Consider the following 23,167-nt stretch of genomic DNA (forward strand, 5'->3'; position numbering starts at 1 on the left):
CACCAATATCGTTTTGGACTCTGATCAAATCCAAAAAAAACTTCTATACTAATGTCGATGAATTCTCAACTGCTACGGCGCATATCATATTAACCTGGTCAATTTGGTTTTGAACTCAGTAGTGCATACTGTGAAAGTAAAAGAGATAAGATGTCCAAAAGCATCAAATTTGGGGAAGCGGCAACGAAAGTTGCATCGCTTTCTCCATTCCAATCCCATGCGTCATCCTTATTAAATGAACAACACTTTTATCAAAACTCTATACTTCTTGGTTGGTCCGAAAGAGATGCCCATCCTGTAACGTTAAGACATCTGGCAAACTTCGGTAAAAAACTTACGAAAGAGAAGTTGATAAGCAGTGCTAATTTTGTCCGAACAGAGCTGCCTGTTAGGCTGAGCCTAAAAATTCGAGAGCTGCAAAGTCTCGATTACAGCGTAATAAACAATCACCATATAAACTTGGTCTATCAGAGCTACTACCATTGCTTTAACGCCTTCAGAAAGATGGGAAGAATTGAAACGCTTGATGAGAACGACAAATTTTGTGATTTTCTGAGAAAAGTTTTGGATGATCATTTGCTTGTGCTGCCACATCTCATGATGGGTGCTCTAGAAGTGTCGATCTTGGAGAAAATGCGACAAGAGCAACTAGATGATTTCATGTCTTCTATGCTCAGATCTAGAATAAGCAGAAGAGTTATCATCGAGCAACATACAACCTTGTCTGAATCTTTCCAAAACCAAGATGGGGACACTTTGCAGAGACCACCTAATTATATAGGTGCTGCATTTCAATACCTTTCCGCACGTCAACAACTGATGACGTGCAAGGATATTGTATCAAGCTATTTGCAAAGTCTTTACCCCGAACTCCAAATGCCGGAATTAATAATATATGGTGAGGACGTCAAGTTCCAGTTCTTGACAAATCACCTGAACTATATATATGCGGAGATTCTCCGGAACTCATTGAAATCAACAATTCAAAATTTCATACATCGCCATGGAAACCTGAGTCGAGATGAGGTAAAAAAACTGAAGCCACCTCCTATAGTCGTGGAGATAACCCAGACAAAGAAAAACATGACGTTCAAGTTCTCCGATCAAGGTGGCGGAATGTCGTCAAATAAGCTGAAAAAAGTATGGTCTTTTGGGAAATCTCCTATTTTAGCAGAGGAATATCTTGCAAACTTTCACAAAATGCCTGGCCTCAATTTCAACTTTTCTTCACCTGTTGTATCTGAAAGTGCTACCGACTACGGCGATTTGAGTGAAATGATTCAAAATATTGGAAAGATGGAATCCAGTGGTGATCACAAACAAAAGTCTGTGCTTATATCCTTGGTGAGGCGGCCACTGGAATTCACGCTAGGAATTTCAATGCCTATGTGCAAGGTTTATACCGACTACTGGAACGGCGAACTCGACATGCGTTCTGTTGAAGGTTATGGGACTGACGTCTTCTTGACGCTGAAAAAACTCGGAAGCGTTGAACGGCCTCAGCTTGATAAAGCATAGCGATAAAACTTGGAGCTCACGGTCTTTCTTGATAGCACTAAGATATTCTCCAAGGTTTAATAAATCGTGCGGATAGAAAAAAAGACGCACTATATTTGTGGGCTGTTCTCAAGCTACTATATCAAGTGACAATACCTTAAATCATAGCATTAAAGTCGATGATCACATATTTTATTTATAATGCAGAGAATGACTGCACTTGTTCTTTTTGCCGCTTTTTGCGAGTTTTGGGTCACACTGAACACAAGTTAGTCCTAGAATGACTTGACTACACGTATCCTCAGCCAAGGGGTATCCTCATTCCTTTTACAATTATGTGAGTAAGTGTATTATTTCTTTGAAAGTCATGTAGCTTTGACGAAAAATAGAGAAACTTGTTAGTAAGGTTTCCAAGATGCCATCGCTAACTTCATTTTGAGTCAAGCGGTGCAAAAAATCCAACTCTCCTTCACGCCTTCGACCACAAAAGATGAAATAAGCTGCGATATTTTAACTGCGGTCATCTTGTAGTGTTGCATATTCGTTGTTGTTCCCTTGACAATCGAAATTATGAATGCTTTGCCAAAAGTGGCAATGCCCTTGATTACCTTAGGCTTCACTGTGATCACGGCTATTCATAACTAAGGGGGATTCGTTACCAAACTAAAGGAACTTGGTATGCTGCAACCCACGCAGAGCTGAATTAGTACTAGCGCAAAAACGCTACTGTGAAAATATTCCGCTGATTAATTACTTTTCAAGTCGGCCAAATAGCTACAGTTAAGGAAGCGAGGTGTTTTGACATAGAGTAAACTAGAAAGTTTTATGACAAATTCTTTCAAAAGTTGATTTCATATGTTGCATTTCACCTGTCTGATTACTCTCGAGCCTTTTAATTAGCTAAGCAGATGTACGAAAGATATTTTTCTTAGATTTCTTTCTCAGGACTTAATCGTTATTCTGGAGGGATGGAGTCTCTCGGTAACTCAAAGTGGAACTTGCCCTTATCAAGTGATAATCCCCAAGGAGTAGAATCAGGAGACTCAGTATTACATCAAGCCAGTAGAATGCGACAGGAGCGAATGAATGGCGAGACTTTAGAGACTGATAAGAGGGCCTCTGCAGACTTCACTGACTCCCTTGATTCCAACAAGGATTTCAAGATTCTATTACATTCGAGTAACAAACCCTCATCAAATATAGTTCAGCCCGAAATGCCAACAGAAGAAGCTCTATCGGGGCAAGCAAAACCAGTGAATCGAATGTCTTTGAGTTCTATGATCAATGCCGACGAATACACCACTTCTAGTAACCGTTCAGCATCTCACACCCAGTCATCGAAATCAATAACAGAAGGACATCTTGATAATAGTACATTAGGCTGTCCGGAAGAGTATATATCAAATAGCAGCAATGATCTGAGGGATTTGGAGGCCGCGAAGAAATCTGTTTCGCCAAAAGATCAGGATTTTGACCTAAAGGATGCAACGAAAAGCACTAAAACTAAATCAACAAGATCGAAAGTGGGAGATGCCGGAAAGGCTGCCGACAAACAATTAAAAAAAAAAGTGGGTACGCCAAAACTCGAGTCCCCGAAAGCAGCCGTCAATCTCACTGTTCAGTCTAAAACTCCTTCAAAGAATGATGACAGAAAACTTTTACAAAAATCAATGACCTCTTTACCCGCACCTTCTGTCTTGGAACTCAACGAGAGCCAAATCAATCGGCTCGATGGGAATGCGAAAGAGCCAATAATTGCATTACATATTCCCCTTGTCCCACCTGGGAAGCAACCTGGCGAGTCGCAAGCAATTTTCAATGTAATGAGACTCTGTGAAGACAAATATGGATTTGAAGCCATGCACCCCAACGGGCGGATAACTTTCGAGAATATGGAAATTGATGAAGATATTGCAGAAGATGAAAATCAAGAACAGAACGACGAAGATACCGCAGAGATGGATGAGGAAGCTGACACTATAAGGAAGCTGGGAATGAAATTCAAAGCCGGAATGACCGACGAAGAAAAGGAAGAAATGATTTTGAAAGAAATTCATAGAAGGAAAATGGAGAGCAATAAGAGGATCGGAAAATATGATCTCCTCGATCCTTTCATCGATGATGAGGAGCTTTTATTTGAAGAACAGACAAAAAGCAACAAGGATGGGTTTTACGTTTATTATGGTCCCATTTCTGATGATAATAAATCAACCACGGTGAAGAGGAAGCCGACTACCTCAACAAATGCTTCAAGCAACAAAAGGAAAAAAGTAAATCCTTCAAGCGTGAAAAAACCCGAATCTAATTCATCCTTAATAACAATTGCTCCAAAACCTTCCGTTAATAAAAGTCAAACCTTGACTGCCCCCAAGAAGGACGGAAACTTTACATCTGGATCCGAGTCTCCAGTTTTGGGAGCAGCTCCAGAGCATCAGAGTTTAAACGAGGCAACAAGCACTAGTGACTTAGGGGAGGAGCAGCTTAAAGTGAGCTTGGCAAGATCCGAAACAAAGGGGCAAAACAGTAACATTATCGTGGGCTCGCTTCCACCTTTGTAAAGTTACCGGGAAGATGGTGGCAACCAATTAATATATCGCAAGGTATGCGAGCAGGCTGGGGCGAGTTTGTATTGCAAACAATGAACTAAATTCCGGAAAGCCAGGCAGTTGTTTTGCAACTGTGAATATGGAGTGATTCAAGTAATTCTAGCTTGGAATGGCGAAGTAACAAACATACCATAAATTTATACCGAATAGCTAGTACATTTCAGAAGTCGATAAGGGTCCAAAAAACACCGAATGATTTTCTCATATGTATGACAGCATTGTCAGCTTTACAGTCTGCTTTCCTTTAGCAATCAACTAGATAATTTAGAATACTCGTATTGAAAAAGGCTTGGGAAGCAGCTACAATAACGTGTAGGGCACTTCGAACCAGTTGAACTCTATCCGAAAAATTGCACAAGTAGAGCAAAATTGCATGCACAATCAAGAGCGTATGTAACAAGATAAGATTTTTCGACGCGACGAAATTGAATCCGGGGTTCCCTAGAAAATTCTAGCACCCGGCTGATTTAGCTGCCTATAAAAATAGGACCTCTCAACTCTTATTATCTTCTTTACTTACGGAAGTAAATAATGTTGCGCAGAAGCTTGTCAGGGATCAAAAAAGTGCCCAAAAGTCTTCAATGTATTGGTGGGACTAGTACATATAACGCGCACTTGAATGAGGCCGCACTATTAGCCTCTACTAGGCCATCTTTCAGAATGTCACAGTTGAACGGTCTCACGTTATCAAATATGCCATCGACAAGATTTGGCCAAATCTACCATTGTAGGCATTTTTCTGGAGGTGCCATGTTACATCTTCAAATGAAGATGAATCCAGAGCAAGCAGATGAACCAGCGTTGAAGAAATTTGCAACCAATTTGACCGAATTAGCCAGGAACGGCAAACTTGATCCTGTGATTGGAAGAGATGAGGAGATACGTAGAACGATTCAAATTCTGTCAAGAAGAACAAAAAACAATCCGGTATTGATAGGAAATGCTGGTACTGGAAAAACTGCAATAATGGAAGGCTTGGCACAGCGAATCGTGAAGGGTGAGGTTCCAGAAAGTATGAAGGATAAGGAGGTCATATCTCTGGATTTAGGCTCGCTGATCAGTGGTGCCAAATACAGAGGTGAATTTGAAGAAAGACTGAAGCAGTTTTTGAAAGAACTGGACGAACATTACATTCTATTCATCGACGAGCTTCATATCCTTCTTGGTTTGGGAAAATCAGAAGGATCAATTGATGCTTCGAATTTGCTCAAGCCTGCCCTTGCTAGAGGCCAACTACAGTGTTGTGGTGCTACAACTATTGATGAATACAAAAAATACATTGAAAAGGATGTTGCACTTGCTAGACGATTTCAGCCAATTTTGGTGAACGAGCCAACTGTTGAGGACGCAATAAGCATTTTGAGAGGTTTGAAAGAAAAGTATGAAGTGCATCATGGTGTTCGGATAACTGATGGTGCCCTCGTCACAGCAGCCGTGTATAGTAATCGGTATATTACCGATCGATTTTTGCCTGACAAAGCTATTGATTTGGTTGACGAGGCTTGCTCGGCTCTTCGCCTGCAGCACGAATCAAAACCGGACTCAATTCAAGAATTAGATAGATCTATCATGACTATTCAAATTGAATTGGAATCTCTTCAGAAGGAATCAGACACCCTGAGCAAAGAGAGAAGAGAGAAGCTGCAAGAGCAATTAGAATACAAGCAGGCCGAGCTCAAACGACTTACAGAAATCTGGGAAAAACAAAAACAAGAGCTTGATAGAATTAAACAACTAAAGCAAGAATTGGAAATCGCCAAGCGCGACTTGGAAAAAGAGAGACGGGAAGGTAACTTTGCTCAAGCTTCGAAGCTTCAATATGCAACCATCCCAGAATTAGAAGCAAAGTTGAATGAGTCAATCAAAAATCAAGAGACCGCTGCTGAGGCTGATGAGGACGGAGATGGTGCAAGTCTACTTCACGAGTCTGTTACTTCCGATGACATAGCAAGGGTTGTTTCGAAGGCCACTGGAATTCCGGTTCAAAACATGATGAGAGGTGAAAAGGATAAACTTTTGTATATGGAGGCCGCACTAAGAGGAAGAGTGATAGGACAAGATGAGGCAATTGCTTCGATTTCAAACGCAATACGATTACAGCGAGCAGGTCTTACCAACGAGAAAAGGCCTATTGCGTCTTTCATGTTTTTAGGACCAACTGGTACTGGAAAAACAGAACTTACAAAAGCGGTTGCAGATTTCCTGTTTGATGATGAGAATGCAATCATCAGGTTTGACATGTCGGAGTTCCAAGAGAAACATTCCATCATGAGGCTTATTGGTGCCCCACCTTCATACGTGGGGTATGAAGAAGGTGGAGAGCTAACAGAGAGAATCAGAAGAAAACCCTACTCAGTAATTCTTTTTGATGAGTTTGAAAAGGCCCACCCTGATGTGTCAAAACTTTTATTACAAGTCTTGGACGAAGGCAAATTGACAGATTCACAGGGAAATAAAGTCGATTTCCGCAATACCCTAATCGTTATGACTTCAAATATCGGACAAGATATTATGCTTTCCGATAAGCCAGACAAAGATCAAATTCTCGAACTGATGAGGTCATACTACTCGCCGGAGTTTATCAATAGAATCGATGAAGTGGTAATTTTCAACAAGCTGTCCAAGGATGCATTGAGAAACATTGTCGACTTGAGAATCGGCGATTTACAGGACAGGCTATCAGAAAGAAGGATTGAGCTCCAGTTGACTGATAGCGCCAAAGACTGGTTAACTACCAATGGCTATGAACCACAGTATGGTGCCAGGCCACTGAATAGGCTCATTAAGAGAGCCTTGCTGAATCCTATGTCCATCATGATGCTGAAGGGAGAAATCAAAAACAATTGTGTTGTTAAAGTTGACACAGAAAATGACCACTTGACGATAGTCCCCGAGCCAAACTTGGATGACTCCTCAAATGCAACAGGGAACTGACCAAGGTGGGAGAGAAGCGTCAACTTCAAGACAAAATATGGAAACAGTCAGATTCATTTCCAAATGATTTCAATTTTGTACGTTCTGATTGCCTCAAAAAAAAAAAAACAAACAAAAAAAAACTTAACGCTATTTAACGCTTCATGTCATGATACATTTTATATTTGAGAAGCTCGATCCTTCAAGAAGGATAGCTCCTGTATAGTCATATGCAACGCGAATATGTATTTGGAGAAACCTCCTATAGGCTATGGAAACGTATTAACAGCGTTTTTGTGATGACTTAGCCAAACCTCAAGTAGTAACCTACCCAATAGTGTTTTGGTAGCTTTTCTTTTTTTTCTTAGAGCTCAAAAAATTTTTTCGCCTTGCATTGCTATTATTACTAAACAATATACTTCTATTCAAAGGGACGCATATTTTTCTATCCCATGTTTCTATGGGAGTTATTAATTAGAAGAAGGTCCGTTTAAAATCAACGATTATTCTTTTAGTGTTTGCTAGTGGCAAATACTCCGAACCTTATCATTGATTGTTCTTCTATAAGTAAGCACTGGTTCAGGTGAGAAACAAAGGACTCATCGCAATGTCAGGCGCACAGAAAAGTAAGAAAGCATCAAATATGAAAAAGCAAGCCAAAAGAGTTCAGGAGACTGATAAGGAGCTGAGAAAAAAGAGGAAGATTGCGAGAACGAATACGGCAAAAGAGTTGGTAAAGAGCATTAGTTATAGGACAATGGAGGAGGAGGAGGCCGATGAGTTCTCCCCTGCATATGATACTGAGAATGACAAGTTAATTTCTAAGCGTGACCTGCGGTTTAATTTTTCTAACATTATCAACCAACAACCATTCTATTCTCATCCCTCACATCCCACCATTGATCTTCATAGTGAAATGAAGTTACAGCGTCAAAAAAGATTGGTAGAGCTTGATATGCTTAGAGAGAAGGAGCTTGAAGACACAAAGGAGAATGATGAAACAGGGTCTGACGATGATTTGCTAAGTTTCCCATCATCAGAGGATGAAGATTTGATGGATGCTAAGCTACCACAACTTCACGAATTAACGACTCTTGGAGGCAATTATGATTCTTGGAGTTCGAAGCTAGAGTCTTTAACCACTGGCTTAGAGCAGGTTGATCGGCTAATCAGGCAGCTGAACGATCACGATGCGGAAGCCGAAATCTTGAGCGTTCACGAACAAAGCGTCCTGAAACCATTCGAATGTGAATCAGATGTTAAGCACAAAGAAAAGAATATCTCGAAAACGCTTCGTGTAACAGAAAATTCAGCGAAGCAAAGCAATTGTCAACTCATATCTGAGACATCTACCTTTCGCTCGCTCTTGAACGAGAACCAAATTGCAATGTGGCTGCCTGAAAGGAAAGAAAGCACTCAAGTACTGGAACCCTGTGAATCCTCAGACGTTTCATTTGACGAATTTCTAAATTTGGGTGATGACAGCAGTACAACCAGCGATACAGATGTTGAACGTATGACTTTGTCTTCGTCAAATACTATAATTGATCAGTCGGGCAGTTTGTCTCGCAAAAGGAATTTTGAATACCGCTATAGCCACGATAAAATTAATTTAGCTTTGGTCGATAATCTGAGCTGTCAAGCAGATTTCAGACGAAAAAACAAAAAGGGACCGTTAAACAAGAGCGCACTATTTTACGGAAACCACTGCGAGATGATAATCAATGACTCCCTCTTTCAATTGAATGATTTTGTGATTTAAGATTTCCCTTTCATTTCTTTCGACTGCTTTTGACTCATCAGCGATTTTGTATTTAATATATGTGTATAACGATTACAACCACAAGTTGATTGGCCAAACAAGGGCTACTTTCTCAGCGAGTTAAATCGTCTTCTCAGATCATCCAAATCATCTTGATTTTCGGTTGTTGAGTCAGCTTTTTTGTCATCCGACGTGCTGGAACCCTGCTTTTCGTTCCTCAAGTCTATCTGATAGCAATCACATATTTCTTGCAGGTACTTTTCCACTAGGGAATCCACGTTGGTGTCGTTGCATTTATGGATTATGTCTGGGTTATCGGGATGATTTAGCGCATATTCGTAGAATTCCTTTCCATACTTGTGAGCCAACAAAGACACAAGTTTCTTGTATTCCTTTATATTGACGTATGAGCTCACATATATCAGCTCGCGCACAAGTTTAACAATACTTTCATCATCGGACTTGCAGAGAAGTTGACGTAGTTTCGAATGAAGTACTTCACAATCAACTACCAATATTTCCAACAAGTCAATCATTTTGTCATCATTTACAACTTTGGCAATCTTCACCTTCGTTAGCATCAATTCTCGATCAAATTGAGCTCCACCAGTTTTGCTAAGTGCTCTTAAATCCTTGGATAGTTGAAAAAGAATGGCTTTGTTAATTGACTTCATTTTCCCAATCTTGAACTGAAGCTTGGAGCTTGTCATCTTAAGCGCAGTCTTTAAAAGTAACTAGTGTTAGTTTGATGTTCAAATGACGTACTTCCTCATTCATTAAGTTGAATTGTCGCTTTTTAAAAAATCCATGCGTTATGAAAATTAAGCTAGTTCAGCCCTGAATTAAAAAAATAAGGTTACAACCAGTCGGCAATCGGCTATCATCTGGAAGATTATGTCTGCGTCTTTAAAGGAAAGAAAAGAAGAGTTTGTAACAGGACTCAAAGGTGGTTCAACCATTGACATATATGGTGTGACGTCTGTATCAATTGTGTCGTATTTAGTGTGGTCCATTTTAAAAAAAAAACATCTGTCTTCAATGATTCAAACGATGTTCAGGCTATTGTTCTAGACTTTTTGATCAACTGGGTGTTGCTTTTGCTTTCTGTTACATGTTACTGTGACAATGTTACCACACTGATTGCGGCTTCAGTAATACCGCTATTATTGATAGTGTTCAGAAGGACGAAAGAGCCGAGTGGAAAAACAACTAAAATCAACCTAGACACCTTATCATCCAAACAATTCACACCATTTATTACTTACGTGACTGTCTATCGTGCACAAATGATGATAATTACGTGTATTTGTATTCTTGCAGTCGACTTCCCCGTTTTTCCGAGGAGATTTGCCAAAGTGGAAACATGGGGCACCAGCCTGATGGATCTTGGGGTCGGGTCCTTCGTATTTTCGATGGGCCTCGTGAGCGCCAGACAGAATATTAGACAAAGATTTGATTCAAAGTACAGCTACTTTAAGAATTTGATCACGTCGATAAAAAATAGCATACCATTACTTATTTTGGGTGCTATAAGGTTGTCGAGCGTTAAATTTTTTGACTACCAAGAGCACATCACTGAGTATGGAAAACACTGGAACTTCTTTTTCACTCTGTGTCTTATTCCACTAATTGCAAATGTCTTTGCTCCAATTATCAATCTACTTTCGCCAATAGTGACAGGATTTTCAATAGTGTTATTATACGAGGTTGTTTTGACAAAATTTGGGTTACTGGAATACATTCTCAATTCGCAACGAGAGGGATTAATTGGTATGAACAAAGAGGGACTGTTTTCTTTAGCAGGATATCTTGCAATATACCTGAATGGAATATCTCTTGGATATATCATTTTCCCCCTTTTCCCTACCCGCAAAAATTCGCTGACAGTCAGTGGGTCCAAAGACCAATGCTTGAATAATAGAAAGATCTATTCGTTCTCAGTATCACCAACCAGGAGCTTGTTCATTCTAGCAACTCTTTTCCATGCCCTGTATTACGTACTCGATACATGCTACATTTATGGAGTCTCTCGAAGAATGGCAAACGCCTTATATGTCATTTGGGTTTGTGCTTACAATTATACATTCTTATTTGGCTATAAGCTTGTTGAGAACCTTGTATGGGGAGAGCCCCGATACGAACTGACACACAGCGAAACCAGAATAACAGTTGTCAATGATAACCGTAATATAAACTGCGTCCCCATGTGCCTACGTGCGGTCAATTACAACGGTCTGACAATATTCATACTGGCAAACGTGCTTACAGGCCTTATAAATCTCACATTCAACACCATTGACACGAGCGATACCATTGCCCTAGTTATATTAATCGCATATTGCGCCGTACTCTTCACAGTTGCGTTCTTTTTGTACACGAGAGAGATACACATTAGATAGGACGAACCTTCAGATGGACAAATAATTAAATAGATTCCCAAAAATAGTCGCTGTTCCTTGATGACACAACCTGAGTATTCGATTTGGCTTGGAGCATAATTACTTCAAGAATTTAGGCAGATTTTGGTGACAATTACACACATCACCGGAAGTTACGGCTTCAGGTCACCCAAACTTCTCCAAAGTGAGTCCAAATTGAAATGTTAGGAAATGAGAGAAAATGTGGTCAACTACTTAAGGTGAATCATTTCATCCTACTTTCCACGTCACGTCGATTTGCCTCGTCTCGAGTCGTCAATGCATGTTGGTAAGATGGAAATGTCAAACATTGTGACATTAAATTTATAGGTTAGCAGACAAAATTTCAAAGTCGGGAATGCCTCCCAATTGTTGAATATTCAGTCCATATCCTCACAGTTTGGAGCAAATGAGTTCAACCTTACGACTTTAACTTTATTCAGAGGATGACTCCCATCTTTATTTAGCTAGATTAATGTCCAGTTGTTTTGATGGCATATGAGAGTAGGGCAACGGATTGGATGTGGGATACTATGGTCAACTTACAATCACTCTCTTCAAGGGTATCATATTTCTACCTTTTATTTTTTGATCCATTCACAAAAAATAATCTTGATATTTTTTCAATGGTGTATAGATGTCATCAGAAGACTCGAATAATTAGAATTTACTAAATTTGACTAGGCAAATGAGTGATGCCAGCTAAGAGACCGTTTTTTGACCACAGTTCTGCCAGTAGGCAACTAGAACACAAGTCAGAACCACAAAAAAAGGGGAGTACCGAAGATGATTTTTTTGATTGGTTTCAGTCTGAATTAAAAACCATGTTCTCAGATATAACATCGCAGACTGTTAAGAGCCTGTTTCATGAATTCCATAATAAGCCAGAAGCACTGCCACTTGCAATAAATGCTTTTTTAGATGATCCCCAGAAATACCAACATGGAGACTACTCAAGAAAGAAAGAGCTCCTTTCTTCCACGCACTCAAACGATAATTCTATCTATAAAGTCGATCATATATCAGAGAAAGCTCTAGAATATGATCTCCATTCTAAGAAGCGGCGAAGGCAGTTAGTCAACTGGAGGAGATATGTGGGTACTTTTGATGTTGAATGTTGGTGTACAAGATACGTGGCTGGCTTGCTTGACCCTAATGAAAAAGTGCTGTTATCAAAAAGTCAATCAAAAGATAACTTTGTTCATGTTAGTAGAGTTGATATGTCAGGGAACAAACGTGAAATTGGAAGATTCTTGGAGAGACATGCAAAAATAATAGCACCATTGCTGGAAAGACATGGTATAGAGTTTAGTGCGTCGTTGAGCCCTATATCAAATCAGAAGCTTAGGACAGGAGATTCATTTTACATAACGCTTGACTGCTTTGTTACTGATCAACTATTTGGAACTAGGCCCTTGGATGATAAAGATCTCGAAAACAGTTTAAAATCTGTCCAACATACCAAGTCAACGAACTCCCACTGTGTCATGGATGAAGGCCCTGCATTAGTCAGCTTGTTCAAGAAGTTGCATTTATTTTCAGACAGTAATCAAAATGAGGAAGCAAGAGAGGTGATAAGTCTTGAAGATTCAGAGGAGGATAACAATAAAAAATCACGGGACCAGCGTTTAGAGGAGAATGATGGAGTGTTAACCATGAATCAACTAAAATCTTTGTATCAATCTACTGAATCAAACGTTGAGGATAAAATTCTGCCGGATTCAGTACCCAATGACTTTTTACTGGAATTACGTCCTTATCAGAGATACGGATTGAGCTGGATGCTCTTTCGTGAGCAAGAATATGACTTGGTTGGACTCAACAATCCACAAGTTACAGACGAGGAAAAAGAAGATTTCAAAAAAGTTATGACAGAAATAAGTGGCACTAAAAACCCCTTATGGAAAGAATGCAAATGGCCTACGTGGTCATCAGCATCAAATGACGGTATTTGTGAACAATCGGAAGAATCCTTTTACGTAAATCTTTACACTGGTTCATGTTCCCATTATTGCCCTATGATACAGAATCATACGTATGGTGGCATCCTAGCTGATGAAATGGGATTAGGGAAGACCATAACAACTCTTGCGCTTATTCTCAGCTGCCACGAAGATAAATCATACATTCGACCATGCCGGAGAGATAGATATGCTCATAAGACCACGCTTATTGTTGTTCCCATGGCGCTATTATCGCAGTGGGAAAGCGAATTTGCAAAAGCCAATGGCAACACTCACAGAAAGTGTTACATTTACTATGGTGCTGAAACTTTAGGTGATCTGAGTTTATTACTATGCGAAAACCCCACGGCACCCACGGTGATATTGACCACATATGGGACGGTTCAAAGTGAGGCAGCGAGAATCACAAAGACAGGAAACAAGATAGGTTTATTTTCTGTCACCTTTTTTCGTATCATTATCGACGAAGGTCACAACATAAGGAATAAATCAGCCAAGACAACGAAGGCCATACATTCCCTCTCGTCAAGTAGAAAATGGGTTCTGACAGGTACCCCAATTGTCAACAGACTGGATGATTTATACTCACCTTTAGTTTTTTTGGACCTCCAACCGTGGGCGAAGTATTACATATGGAGACGCTTTATCACTGAACCTTTTGATCAGGGAAGAGACTTGAATGATGCGTTCGCCCTATTGAAGTCGATTTTAGATCCGATAATTCTTCGAAGAACAAAAGATCAAAAGGACAAAGATGGAAACCTGCTGGTTTCTCTTCCGTCGAGGGAGATCATTATCGAACGACTGAAATTCAATGAAAAAGAGGAGATCCTTTACAGTCATTTGAAAGCGAAAGCAATCAACGTGCTCACCGAAAATATGAAGGCAGGACTTGTTCTGAAAAACTATTCATCGATTTTAACTCATCTTTTGCGTCTAAGACAGGTATGTTGTCATCTGGACCTGATTAGATTACCCTTCACAGATATTTCGAACGAAGATGAAGACCTGAAAGATAGCTTGAATTTGATGGTAGATCAGGCTACAGAGGAGAGTTGTCGAATTTTGCAAGATCTTGAAAAAGAAGAAGAAAAGAGCAAATTATCGTTGGAGAAACAGCTTGCCATGAAGAACGAAATCTACCAGTCCTTTCCAGACTTTGATGATGTGGAATGCACTATTTGTACAGGTCCTATTGAGATTGAAACATGCGTGATTACTGAATGCAAACATTGTTTTTGTCTTGGCTGTCTTATGGAGCATTTCAATTTTCAGTCGCGGCTTCACTCATCTATCAACGCAAGCAACAACTTGATTGTATCCCAACTTCCCGAGGTTCCAGCAATCTCCAAAGAAGTTCTTTGTCCCGTTTGCAGACATTCGATTCATAAGAATCGTTTATTAAGAACCTTCAAACGTGAGTTCAAAGGTTGTTCCTTTTCAAAGACAGATAATAACGAACCTTACTTGACACAGATGGAACATATGCATGAAAGAGACTACTACATTCGTCCATTCAACCCTTATGGGAAATCATCGAAAATTAATGCTCTTCTCTCACACCTTCAACAGATTTACGAAGACAATCCTGGTGACCATGTAATTGTATTTTCCCAATTCACAAGTTTTTTGGATCTTGTTGAAAGAGAGCTGAAGAAATATACGTGCAATTTTAGAATCTTCAAGTTTGACGGGAGATTGAACGTAGATCAAAGACAGAGAGTACTAAATGAATTCAACACAAAAACAACAGATGGGAGAATAACCATTCTTTTGATCAGCTTGAAAGCGGGAGGAGTAGGCTTGAATCTCACCATTGCATCCAAAGCTTTTTTGCTTGACCCTCATTGGAATAATGCCACCGAATTCCAAGCTATAGATCGTATTCATAGAGTTGGACAAAGTAAAAGCGTGAAAGTCGTCAGATTCATTATGGAAGGAAGTATTGAGGAAAGAATACTCAAGATTCAAGAGCGCAAGAATCAGCTCGGAGAGGCATTATCTATGAACGATGAAGAGAGACGAAAAAAGAAAGTCGAGGAAATCAAAATCCTGTTTGCTGAATGAGAGTACCTTAGTCCAACAGTAAGTACTGTGGATCGAGGTTTGGTTCTGCTGAGACGTTGTGATTTACTACCCAGTTCCTTATTTTTGCCTTATCGATAAACAGTTTGTAGCCGTCGTCTTCCAAATAAACAAAGTTTTGGCTCTTGCGACTAGGGTTGCTGTAGTAGTCCGTGTAAATGAATTTCTCCCCGATTTCATACAATGCTTGCATATAATCCAGAGTGAGAAGGATATCTTCAGATCTGAAGCCCGTTTTAAAACTCATCAACTCCAAGGTCACATGATCAAAAGTAGACAACTTGCCGTACAACAATTCTCTTGAGAGTGACCGACACCAGTAGCTGAGGTATGTTAGCTTTCCAAAAGGTGATAATGGTCTCTCGGGCCCGCTGATGATTTGCTCATGGTTCGAAAGATGATAGGAAAACTCGATCAATTTGGAGCCCAACCTTTGTTTCTGATAGCAAGGAATTACAAAAATGCACGATAGGTTGTTCTGTTCCCAGGATACTAGCTCGCGGGAAAAAAAACCCATAGGAGTGGATACACCATTCAGCGTTTGATAGATCACGTAGAAATCAAAAAGGTCAACGTTAAAAAAGATGGATTTGTTGTCGAGAAAGAACTTTGACAAAATCGCCATGCATTGACAAAAAAGCTTATGTTGTTTGCCATTCACTCTTCTTATCGCACAAACGTCGTCAAGATACATCAATTGACCTGGTAAGTTTCTCCTATACGAACAGTAAGACAAATGCCGTGACGAATTGTTTGGATTAGCTGTGTACTTGAAGCAATAGGGGCAAAAAAAGAGTTTCTCAATCCAAGGTATACAATCCTTAGTGAGCTGATTGACCTTTTTGATAGAGGACGTGAGCTTGATCTTCTTTTTGAGAACTTCATAGCCCAGAACTTGTGGCTCCGATTGAAAGAAAATTACGGAATTACCAAACCAAGTATCAAATTCAAAGCTTCCTAGTGCGATTCTTTCAACATTTCTATAGTTAAGCGATCCGTAATCGGGCAGATTGTTCGAGTTCGTCATATTAATAACTATTTCTAAGTTACATAAGCGGCTTAATTTTTTTTCTTCATTTTTTAATTTTTAGTCCTAATAATTTTTTTTGAGTTGAGCGATCAAGGAGGACATTATGGGGCGAAAGTACAATGGTCAAGCACTGTCTTCAACCGATGATAATAATGAACAAGCGATAGAAGAGGAGAGCGAGGATCCGCAAGCCATTGCAATTCTAGAGCGCGAGAAGGTCAAGAGAAAAAGAAAACTGAAAGAAAGCTTATTAGAACAGCATAAAGAGAAGCTTTCAAAGCAAAAAAAGAAACGGCTTGACAAGTATATTGAGCACCAGATGAAAAGAGAGGAGAGGGAAATCCTTCTTCAGAAGCTCAGCCAGACTAGGATAGATTCTAGCGTTCTCAAATCTGCAAAACTTATAGGAACAGGGACTCACCAAACCAAACGAGAACTCTTCTTGGAAGCACTGGAGAAAGAGAGTAAGGGAAATGGAGACAAGGATTCACAGGAAATTCTTTTCGAGCAGAGAATGGCGAAAGAATGGGACCATGAAGAGGAACAAGTAAAACATACGGACACTCAAACCGAGATCAAAAATAAAATCTTGATTTCAACGAATTTGGCATCTGGATTTGAATTTGCAAGCCATAAAAAGGCAACCAAGAAGAAAAGAACAAAAAATTATAGCTGGAGGGTCAGGCTTGAGCTCGAAAGGTCGAAGAAAAAGGCTGACGAGGACAAACTGGATTTTGCCAGTGATGATGATGATAATGATGATGATGATGATGATGATGATGATGTGTCCGGTCATGATGTCGAGGAGACCGGAGAAAACTCAGAAAATGTAGAGAAGCAAGCAAGGGAAGGAGAAGACGGAGAAGAAGAAGAAGAAGAAGAAGAAGAAGAAGAAGAAGAAGAAGAAGAAGAAGAAGAAGAAGAAGAAGAAGAAGAAGAAGAAGAAGAAGAAGAGATAGGGAAGAACCATAAGGTACACAGCAAACGTGCACAGAGTTTTAAAGAATGGGCCGAAGCCCAGGTCAAGAAAATGGAAGGTATACCAGAATTCGTTACACCCTTAGCACCACAAAAAGCCTACACGCCCTTAGCTCGACAAGAAGATCTAGATGATGATTTGGACAGAGATTACATTCCGATTAATGAGGGACTACAGAGAAAAATAGTCACTTTAGATGTTCAAAGAGATGACAGTGTACAGAAATCGAGAATGCAGCTGCCCGTTTTTGAGGAGGAGCATAGAATCTTGGAAGCAATACATCACAATGATTGCGTAATTATATGTGGTGAGACAGGATCCGGTAAGACCACTCAGGTTCCACAGTTCCTTTTTGAGTCTGGTTATGGAAGTCCAGATTCTGATACTCCGGGTATGATTGGAATCACCCAACCAAGAAGAGTTGCTGCGGTTGCTATGGCTGAAAGAGTTGGGCGGGAACTTGGCAACTATAAAAAAAGAGTTGGTCATCAAATAAGGTTTGACGCCTCGGTGGATGAAGAGACATCTATCAAATTCATGACTGATGGTGTTCTTTTGAGAGAAATGATGTCAGATTTTCTTTTAACAAAGTACTCGGCATTAATCATCGATGAAGCTCATGAAAGAAACATCAACACTGACATCCTCATAGGAATGTTGAGCAGGGTTATGAAACTTCGGAGAGACTGGAGCTGCAAAGATCCAGCCAAATACAGGCCACTAAAACTGATTATTATGTCTGCAACCCTAAGAGTGTCAGACTTCAGCGAGAATAAGAGCCTATTTAGTTCACCACCGCCGATCATAAACGTTCAAGCTCGACAGTATCCTGTCTCTATTCATTTCAACAGAAGAACAGCATTTAACTATAACGAAGAGGCCTTCAGAAAAACTTGCAAGATTCACTCGAAGCTTCCACCTGGTGGAATATTGGTTTTTTTGACAGGAAAAGGAGAAATCAATGAAATGGTCAGGCGGCTGAGAAAGCGATTCCCTTTTAAAAGAGGGAACAACTATGACGATGTTGCAGAAGTCAAGGTTGATTCCAGAAATGCTGATATGGAAGCTGAAGAGGTAGACTTTTCTGTCAATGACATGATCGACGACTTCAGTGAGGAATCTTCCAATGAAGATGATGAGGAGGAGGGAGAAGAAGAAGGTTTCGAGGAGACTCTAGAGGAAGGACAAACGACAGAAGACCCACTGTATGTACTACCCCTCTATTCCTTACTTCCTACAAAAGAACAGATGAAGATTTTTGAGCATCCCCCAAAAGGCGCACGGCTGTGCGTTGTCGCTACCAATATCGCAGAAACATCGCTAACAATTCCGGACATTAGATATGTGGTTGATTGCGGAAGGTCGAAGGAGAGAACTTTCAACGAAGCAACAGGAGTTCAATCATATGAAATCAACTGGATATCCAAGGCCAGTGCCGATCAACGTGCTGGAAGAGCCGGAAGAACAGGACCGGGCCACTGTTACAGACTGTTCTCCTCAGCAATCTATGAGAGCGAATTCGCACAATTCTCCAAACCTGAAATTCTTAGAATGCCGGTGGAGAGCGTTGTTTTGACGATGAAAAGCATGGGAATAGATAATATCACCAATTTCCCTTTTGTCACACCGCCTACTAGAGACTCTCTTAGAAAAGCCGAAAAACTGCTTCAGCATTTAGGTGCACTGGACGATCGCATGATAATAACCAAGCTTGGTCAAAAAATGAGCCATTTCCCGCTAAGCCCCCGGTTTGCTAAAATGCTCCTTGTGGCGAACCAACAAGGCTGTTTGCCATATATCATTGCTGTGGTGTCTGGCTTATCAGTCGGTGACCCGTTTATCAGCGAGTCAGAAATTATTCCAAGGGGAGAAGATGACGACGAGAATGAGTGGAGGAAACAGCAGTTGGCGAAGTTTAACAAATCACGCCAATTGTTCACCAAACTAGATAAATTCAGCGACGGATTGCAAATGCTGTCAGCGATTTGTGCACAAGATCATATTCCCAGGGCTGATCGTGAGAAGTTTTTTGAAGACAACTTTCTGAGACCCAAAATCATGGATGAAATAGTGAAGCTGAGAAAGCAGCTGACTTACATCGCTAAAGTGAATCTCAGCAAAGACTCTATAGCTGCTTCCTCTCTGGTCAAAGATGAAGAATTAATGCTCAGTCCACCTACGAAGGTACAAGTGGAAGCAATCAAACAGATGATAACAGCAGGTTTTATCGACCACGTTGCCGTGCGCGCAGACATCGTGGATAAAAATGTCAAAATACCTAACAATGCACCAATTACGGCAATTCAATACCTTACTTTGATGCCTACAAGTGAATCTAATTCGGACCGCTTTGTTTATATTCATCCAAATTCCGTTCTATCCAAGTGTGGTGAACTGCCACCATCTTACCTAGTTTATCAGTCACTTACCACTAACAATGCATCTGCAACAAGCAAATTAAGAATGCGACCGCTTACAGATATCGGAGGTCGCGCACTGGCAAACGTGGCCGCCAGTTCAGGTTTGATAACATACTCTAAGCCATTAGGCCACCCATATGCTCCGAAAGAGATCAGTCAAACAGAGAGAGAGTGTTATGTTGTACCTAGAATGGGTGCCAATATAGGAACCGGTGGAGTAGGTTGGGACCTCCCGGCAATTAAGGTTCGCCAAAGCAAAGTTAGGGGAAACTGGGTCATCAAACGATAAGGGTCATAATCTATTACCAATATTTTCGGCTGTGTGAAGGTAGTGTAGGTACTAATAATACTCCCTAATAACGTCGAAAATTTATTTACACAATTAGGTAACGTAAAAGAAAGTTTGTACAACTGTCTAAAGTGATATTCAAAAGGGACATCAATCACACAGGTTTCACCACACTACCGGGAAATTATCTTTTGAAGTATCATTAAGTAAGACACCAACCCATAGGATCAAGGTGTGAATACAAATTGATTGTTGTCAGCAACTGGAGAAGCTCTTGTGGTGAAGATGAGGAAAGACGACAGACTAAGGTTCAACCTTTTCTTCACAGATCTCGTAAAAGTTTTAAAAGAGATAGATACTCACGAAGTCCTCTCCATTCAATTACCAAAAAATGATAAGTTTTTCGAAAACGATCCGAAGCAAATAACAAGTAATTTCCTTAACTTTTTGGATTTGACTGGAAACGACTTTACTAAGGATGTCAGCATTGAAGACAAATTCGATTCTGCTGAGTACGAGTCCATCTATCAAATTTACCATGACATAAAGATTGCATCATTGATTGCTTATTCGAGCAAAAACTCAGAAGCTGATCATGTGCAAATTGATCGTTTTTATCATATTGCCGTGGAGCTTTTGTTAAAGGAAAGCCTACGACTTGATAGTACAGTGGTTCTACAAGAGAGAGAAACTAGAAGATCTTTTCGTAATGAGATTAAGCAGAAGGCAAATAAACAGGAGATAGAAAATGAAGATGATATAAGAACGAGTCTGAGAAAAGCCATCGTCCGCGACTTCGAGCTAATAACCACTTCCTATTTCAACAAGTCGGGTGATGCACTTTTGTTAACGGCGGCTAATGGCGTTCCTTTCTTCTCCTCGTTGAACAAGCGCATCTCTGAGTTGGACGACAGAAAGCCGAATTTGGATGATGACGTACCCGTTGAAACCTTGACAGTTGTTCCAAGTCTCTTAGGTTCAAAATCAGAAAATTTATCGCAGTTATGTCAGACTCCGATCAACCAGCAAGCTCTGCCAACGGAGATCCTCTCACAAAGTTTCCATCCAAATTGGTACAATATTCCTGTCTCTCAATGGATCAAGCATGGATTTAACGATGATGCTTTCTCTTTTGCACCAATGTATGACGAAAGTCGGTCTATCATTTCCAATGAGTGGAAAGGTCTTATATGGCTGCAGCACTATGGCCTCAAAAGAGTATTGGAGATCAAAAAACAACTTGAGAAGGAGCAAAATGAAGAAAACGAAGTTGATGCTGGGAAGTCACCAGCAATTACATGCGCTACAAATGGAGCAGGAAAGTTGCAGGTTGCAATGGAGCAAGAAACCATAAAGGCAGAACCAGCAATCGTGGATGCTAGCATTCCGGCTGACCAGGTAGAGCACGATCAGACTCAAAATGGTATAGACGAAGCTAGCGAGGAAGATATTGAACTGGATTCGGGACCAATAGATTTAGAAAAAATCATCCAATGGAATGCTGGAAATGTAATTGATGAAGACGAGCAGCAAGCTGTCAATGATAATTGTGCCCAAAAAACGATCACCAAGCTCTTATTAGAATTGAACCAGCTAAGACGTGAACGTTTTAGAGGCGGCGCAGCTGGTAAAAGGGAGATATTCAAGCCGAGTAAGATCGAGACTATTAGATTTAACCAGCTAAGGCGCATGATAACGGGAATAATAAAGCACAAAAATGTTCAACCACGGAGTTTAGAAATTGAACCAAGTTCTAAAATACCAGTGCTGCAACACAATTACAACGGTTCGTTACCATCATCAATGATGAGCGATGCTCACAACTCGCAGGCCGTGCAAATGGCAACTTACAACAGACCAATGAAAAGGCGCCGCTGAATTTACTTCCAGAAGTCATTTATCTTAGGGTATAATTTGCTTGATCATACTTCAACACCATTGAATTCGATAAAGTTTTTGGGTGGTGTGCCATCAGAAATTAACTGAGCGACAATCTTGCCACGTTCGTCCTGTAGTATCATCATATCGAATAGATGTACTCCCCCTACGCCAAATATTGACGTGGTATAAGTAAAAGAGTCTTTGCCAGATACATGTCGTCCTGGCTCGGTTTGGTCAGGATGAAATATCAAGGACTTTGAAATTAGATTTGCAAACGCCTTTGCTGCATCGCCAAGTAATTCATGAATAATCTCGGAGCTATTAATATTAGGAACTCGTTTGTTGGTTATTAGAACATTAGGTCGCTCCGGATTTGTTTCGTCTAGTCCCAGATAAACGCCATATCCAAGAGGAATGAGGTTGACAGACTTGATGTCCAAAATTTTTGGTTTTGAAGATACAGCAGTATCCTCAGCTTCACAGAACACTTGCTCTTTTTTCGAAGGCCGACTTTTGAACAAGGGAGAACTACAGATTTCAGGAAGATAAACCTGAACTTCGTAGCGGCAGGTTTTGATTTCTCTCACCGATAGTAATTTAGCTCCTGGGTGAGCCTCATCGCAGCGATATCGAATGGTAGAGATCCTTTGTTTGCCTGTCTTATCACAAATATCTCCTCCGCCAATGGTTTGCTCAAGATAGATCGGACCATCATAGTTTGAAACTAAATTGAAATTAGTATAATCTTTTTTATTTGCGTTCTCGAAGCTTCCCAAGGTGAAGAAGGGCTTGTCTGGGTCTATTAAAGATGTATCAGTGGATACTCCAAAAAGTTTCTTAAACCCTCTAAATTGTGTGATATTGCCATCGAGACAAAAGCTGTACTTCCAATAATCACTGGATGATTGATAAAGACATTTCATCTTATTCTCTTTTGCATAGGTGTCTCCCAACGACCATAAAGTGGCCACAGTACTCTCAAGATCTGACTGGTAACTACTTTCGCTCAAAGAAAGGTCTTTTTGATCAGCATTCCCCACAAAATGGCAATAGTAAAGTTGATCAAAGTGTTTGAACTTGACACTTGAACTCGCAACCAATGGTCTCGTTGAATTTGATGCTATCATAATATCGTAGTGTGATACGCTGTCATCCAGTTGTATCGTTGCCTGAACGAAAGGTAGTAGGAGTATGAAACCAAGGAGAAGCATTATGGTCATGAAGAATGCTTAAAGGATAGGATAACAGTTGTTATTTCACTGCCCGGTAATCTAGCAAGTTAATTTTCAAATTTAAGTCCGAAGAGTTTTTATTGAGAACTAAC

At 40.3% G+C, this 23,167-nt stretch overlaps 11 protein-coding genes across 11 annotated transcripts; 8 read left to right on the top strand and 3 right to left on the bottom strand.

Annotated features, from left to right (window-relative positions):
- Window positions 1-150: 150 nt before the first annotated feature.
- Window positions 151-1,948, top strand: OGAPODRAFT_76757 (uncharacterized protein; the record flags this gene model as incomplete). Its single annotated transcript, XM_018356223.1, has 1 exon — window positions 151-1,948. One exon carries the CDS (start codon window positions 151-153, stop codon window positions 1,516-1,518), a length of 1,368 nt encoding a protein of 455 aa, XP_018210809.1. The 3' UTR covers window positions 1,519-1,948.
- A 518-nt stretch (window positions 1,949-2,466) lies between these two features.
- Window positions 2,467-4,582, top strand: OGAPODRAFT_16619 (uncharacterized protein). The gene has a single exon (XM_018354552.1). It carries the CDS (start codon window positions 3,168-3,170, stop codon window positions 4,053-4,055), a length of 888 nt encoding a protein of 295 aa, XP_018210810.1. The 5' UTR covers window positions 2,467-3,167; the 3' UTR covers window positions 4,056-4,582.
- Window positions 4,583-4,641: 59 nt separating this feature from the next.
- OGAPODRAFT_16620 (uncharacterized protein) lies at window positions 4,642-7,131 on the top strand. Its single transcript, XM_018354553.1, has one exon. It carries the CDS (start codon window positions 4,764-4,766, stop codon window positions 7,035-7,037), a length of 2,274 nt encoding a protein of 757 aa, XP_018210811.1. The 5' UTR covers window positions 4,642-4,763; the 3' UTR covers window positions 7,038-7,131.
- A 369-nt stretch (window positions 7,132-7,500) lies between these two features.
- Window positions 7,501-8,485, top strand: OGAPODRAFT_94297 (uncharacterized protein; the record flags this gene model as incomplete). Its single annotated transcript, XM_018357511.1, has 2 exons — window positions 7,501-8,313; window positions 8,426-8,485. Exons 1-2 carry the CDS (start codon window positions 7,624-7,626, stop codon window positions 8,483-8,485), a joined length of 750 nt encoding a protein of 249 aa, XP_018210814.1. The 5' UTR covers window positions 7,501-7,623.
- Window positions 7,501-11,177, top strand: OGAPODRAFT_82690 (uncharacterized protein; the record flags this gene model as incomplete). The annotated part of the gene is made up of 2 exons (XM_018356632.1): window positions 7,501-9,748; window positions 9,850-11,177. The coding sequence occupies exons 1-2, from the start codon at window positions 9,673-9,675 to the stop codon at window positions 11,175-11,177; spliced, it is 1,404 nt and encodes a 467-aa protein (XP_018210812.1). The 5' UTR covers window positions 7,501-9,672.
- Window positions 7,501-16,196, top strand: OGAPODRAFT_16622 (uncharacterized protein). Its single transcript, XM_018354554.1, has one exon. It carries the CDS (start codon window positions 12,020-12,022, stop codon window positions 15,224-15,226), a length of 3,207 nt encoding a protein of 1,068 aa, XP_018210815.1. The 5' UTR covers window positions 7,501-12,019; the 3' UTR covers window positions 15,227-16,196.
- OGAPODRAFT_100657 (uncharacterized protein) lies at window positions 7,501-16,271 on the bottom strand (the record flags this gene model as incomplete). Its single annotated transcript, XM_018352986.1, has 1 exon — window positions 7,501-16,271. The coding sequence occupies one exon, from the start codon at window positions 16,269-16,271 to the stop codon at window positions 15,234-15,236; it is 1,038 nt and encodes a 345-aa protein (XP_018210813.1). The 3' UTR covers window positions 7,501-15,233.
- OGAPODRAFT_8664 (uncharacterized protein) lies at window positions 8,883-9,488 on the bottom strand (the record flags this gene model as incomplete). Its single annotated transcript, XM_018356841.1, has 1 exon — window positions 8,883-9,488. One exon carries the CDS (start codon window positions 9,486-9,488, stop codon window positions 8,883-8,885), a length of 606 nt encoding a protein of 201 aa, XP_018210816.1.
- Window positions 16,272-17,289: 1,018 nt separating the features above from the next.
- On the top strand, window positions 17,290-20,021 carry OGAPODRAFT_16623 (uncharacterized protein). Its single transcript, XM_018354555.1, has one exon. It carries the CDS (start codon window positions 17,485-17,487, stop codon window positions 19,960-19,962), a length of 2,478 nt encoding a protein of 825 aa, XP_018210817.1. The 5' UTR covers window positions 17,290-17,484; the 3' UTR covers window positions 19,963-20,021.
- A 102-nt stretch (window positions 20,022-20,123) lies between these two features.
- OGAPODRAFT_16624 (uncharacterized protein) lies at window positions 20,124-23,071 on the top strand. The gene has a single exon (XM_018354556.1). The coding sequence runs from the start codon at window positions 20,248-20,250 to the stop codon at window positions 21,838-21,840; it is 1,593 nt and encodes a 530-aa protein (XP_018210818.1). The 5' UTR covers window positions 20,124-20,247; the 3' UTR covers window positions 21,841-23,071.
- Window positions 20,124-23,086, bottom strand: OGAPODRAFT_76765 (uncharacterized protein). Its single transcript, XM_018356224.1, has one exon. It carries the CDS (start codon window positions 23,061-23,063, stop codon window positions 21,885-21,887), a length of 1,179 nt encoding a protein of 392 aa, XP_018210819.1. The 5' UTR covers window positions 23,064-23,086; the 3' UTR covers window positions 20,124-21,884.
- Window positions 23,087-23,167: the final 81 nt, after the last annotated feature.

The sequence above is a fragment of the Ogataea polymorpha genome (genome assembly GCF_001664045.1).
Source record: "Ogataea polymorpha strain NCYC 495 leu1.1 chromosome Unknown OGAPOscaffold_4, whole genome shotgun sequence".
Classification (NCBI taxonomy): Eukaryota; Fungi; Ascomycota; class Pichiomycetes; order Pichiales; family Pichiaceae; genus Ogataea; species Ogataea polymorpha.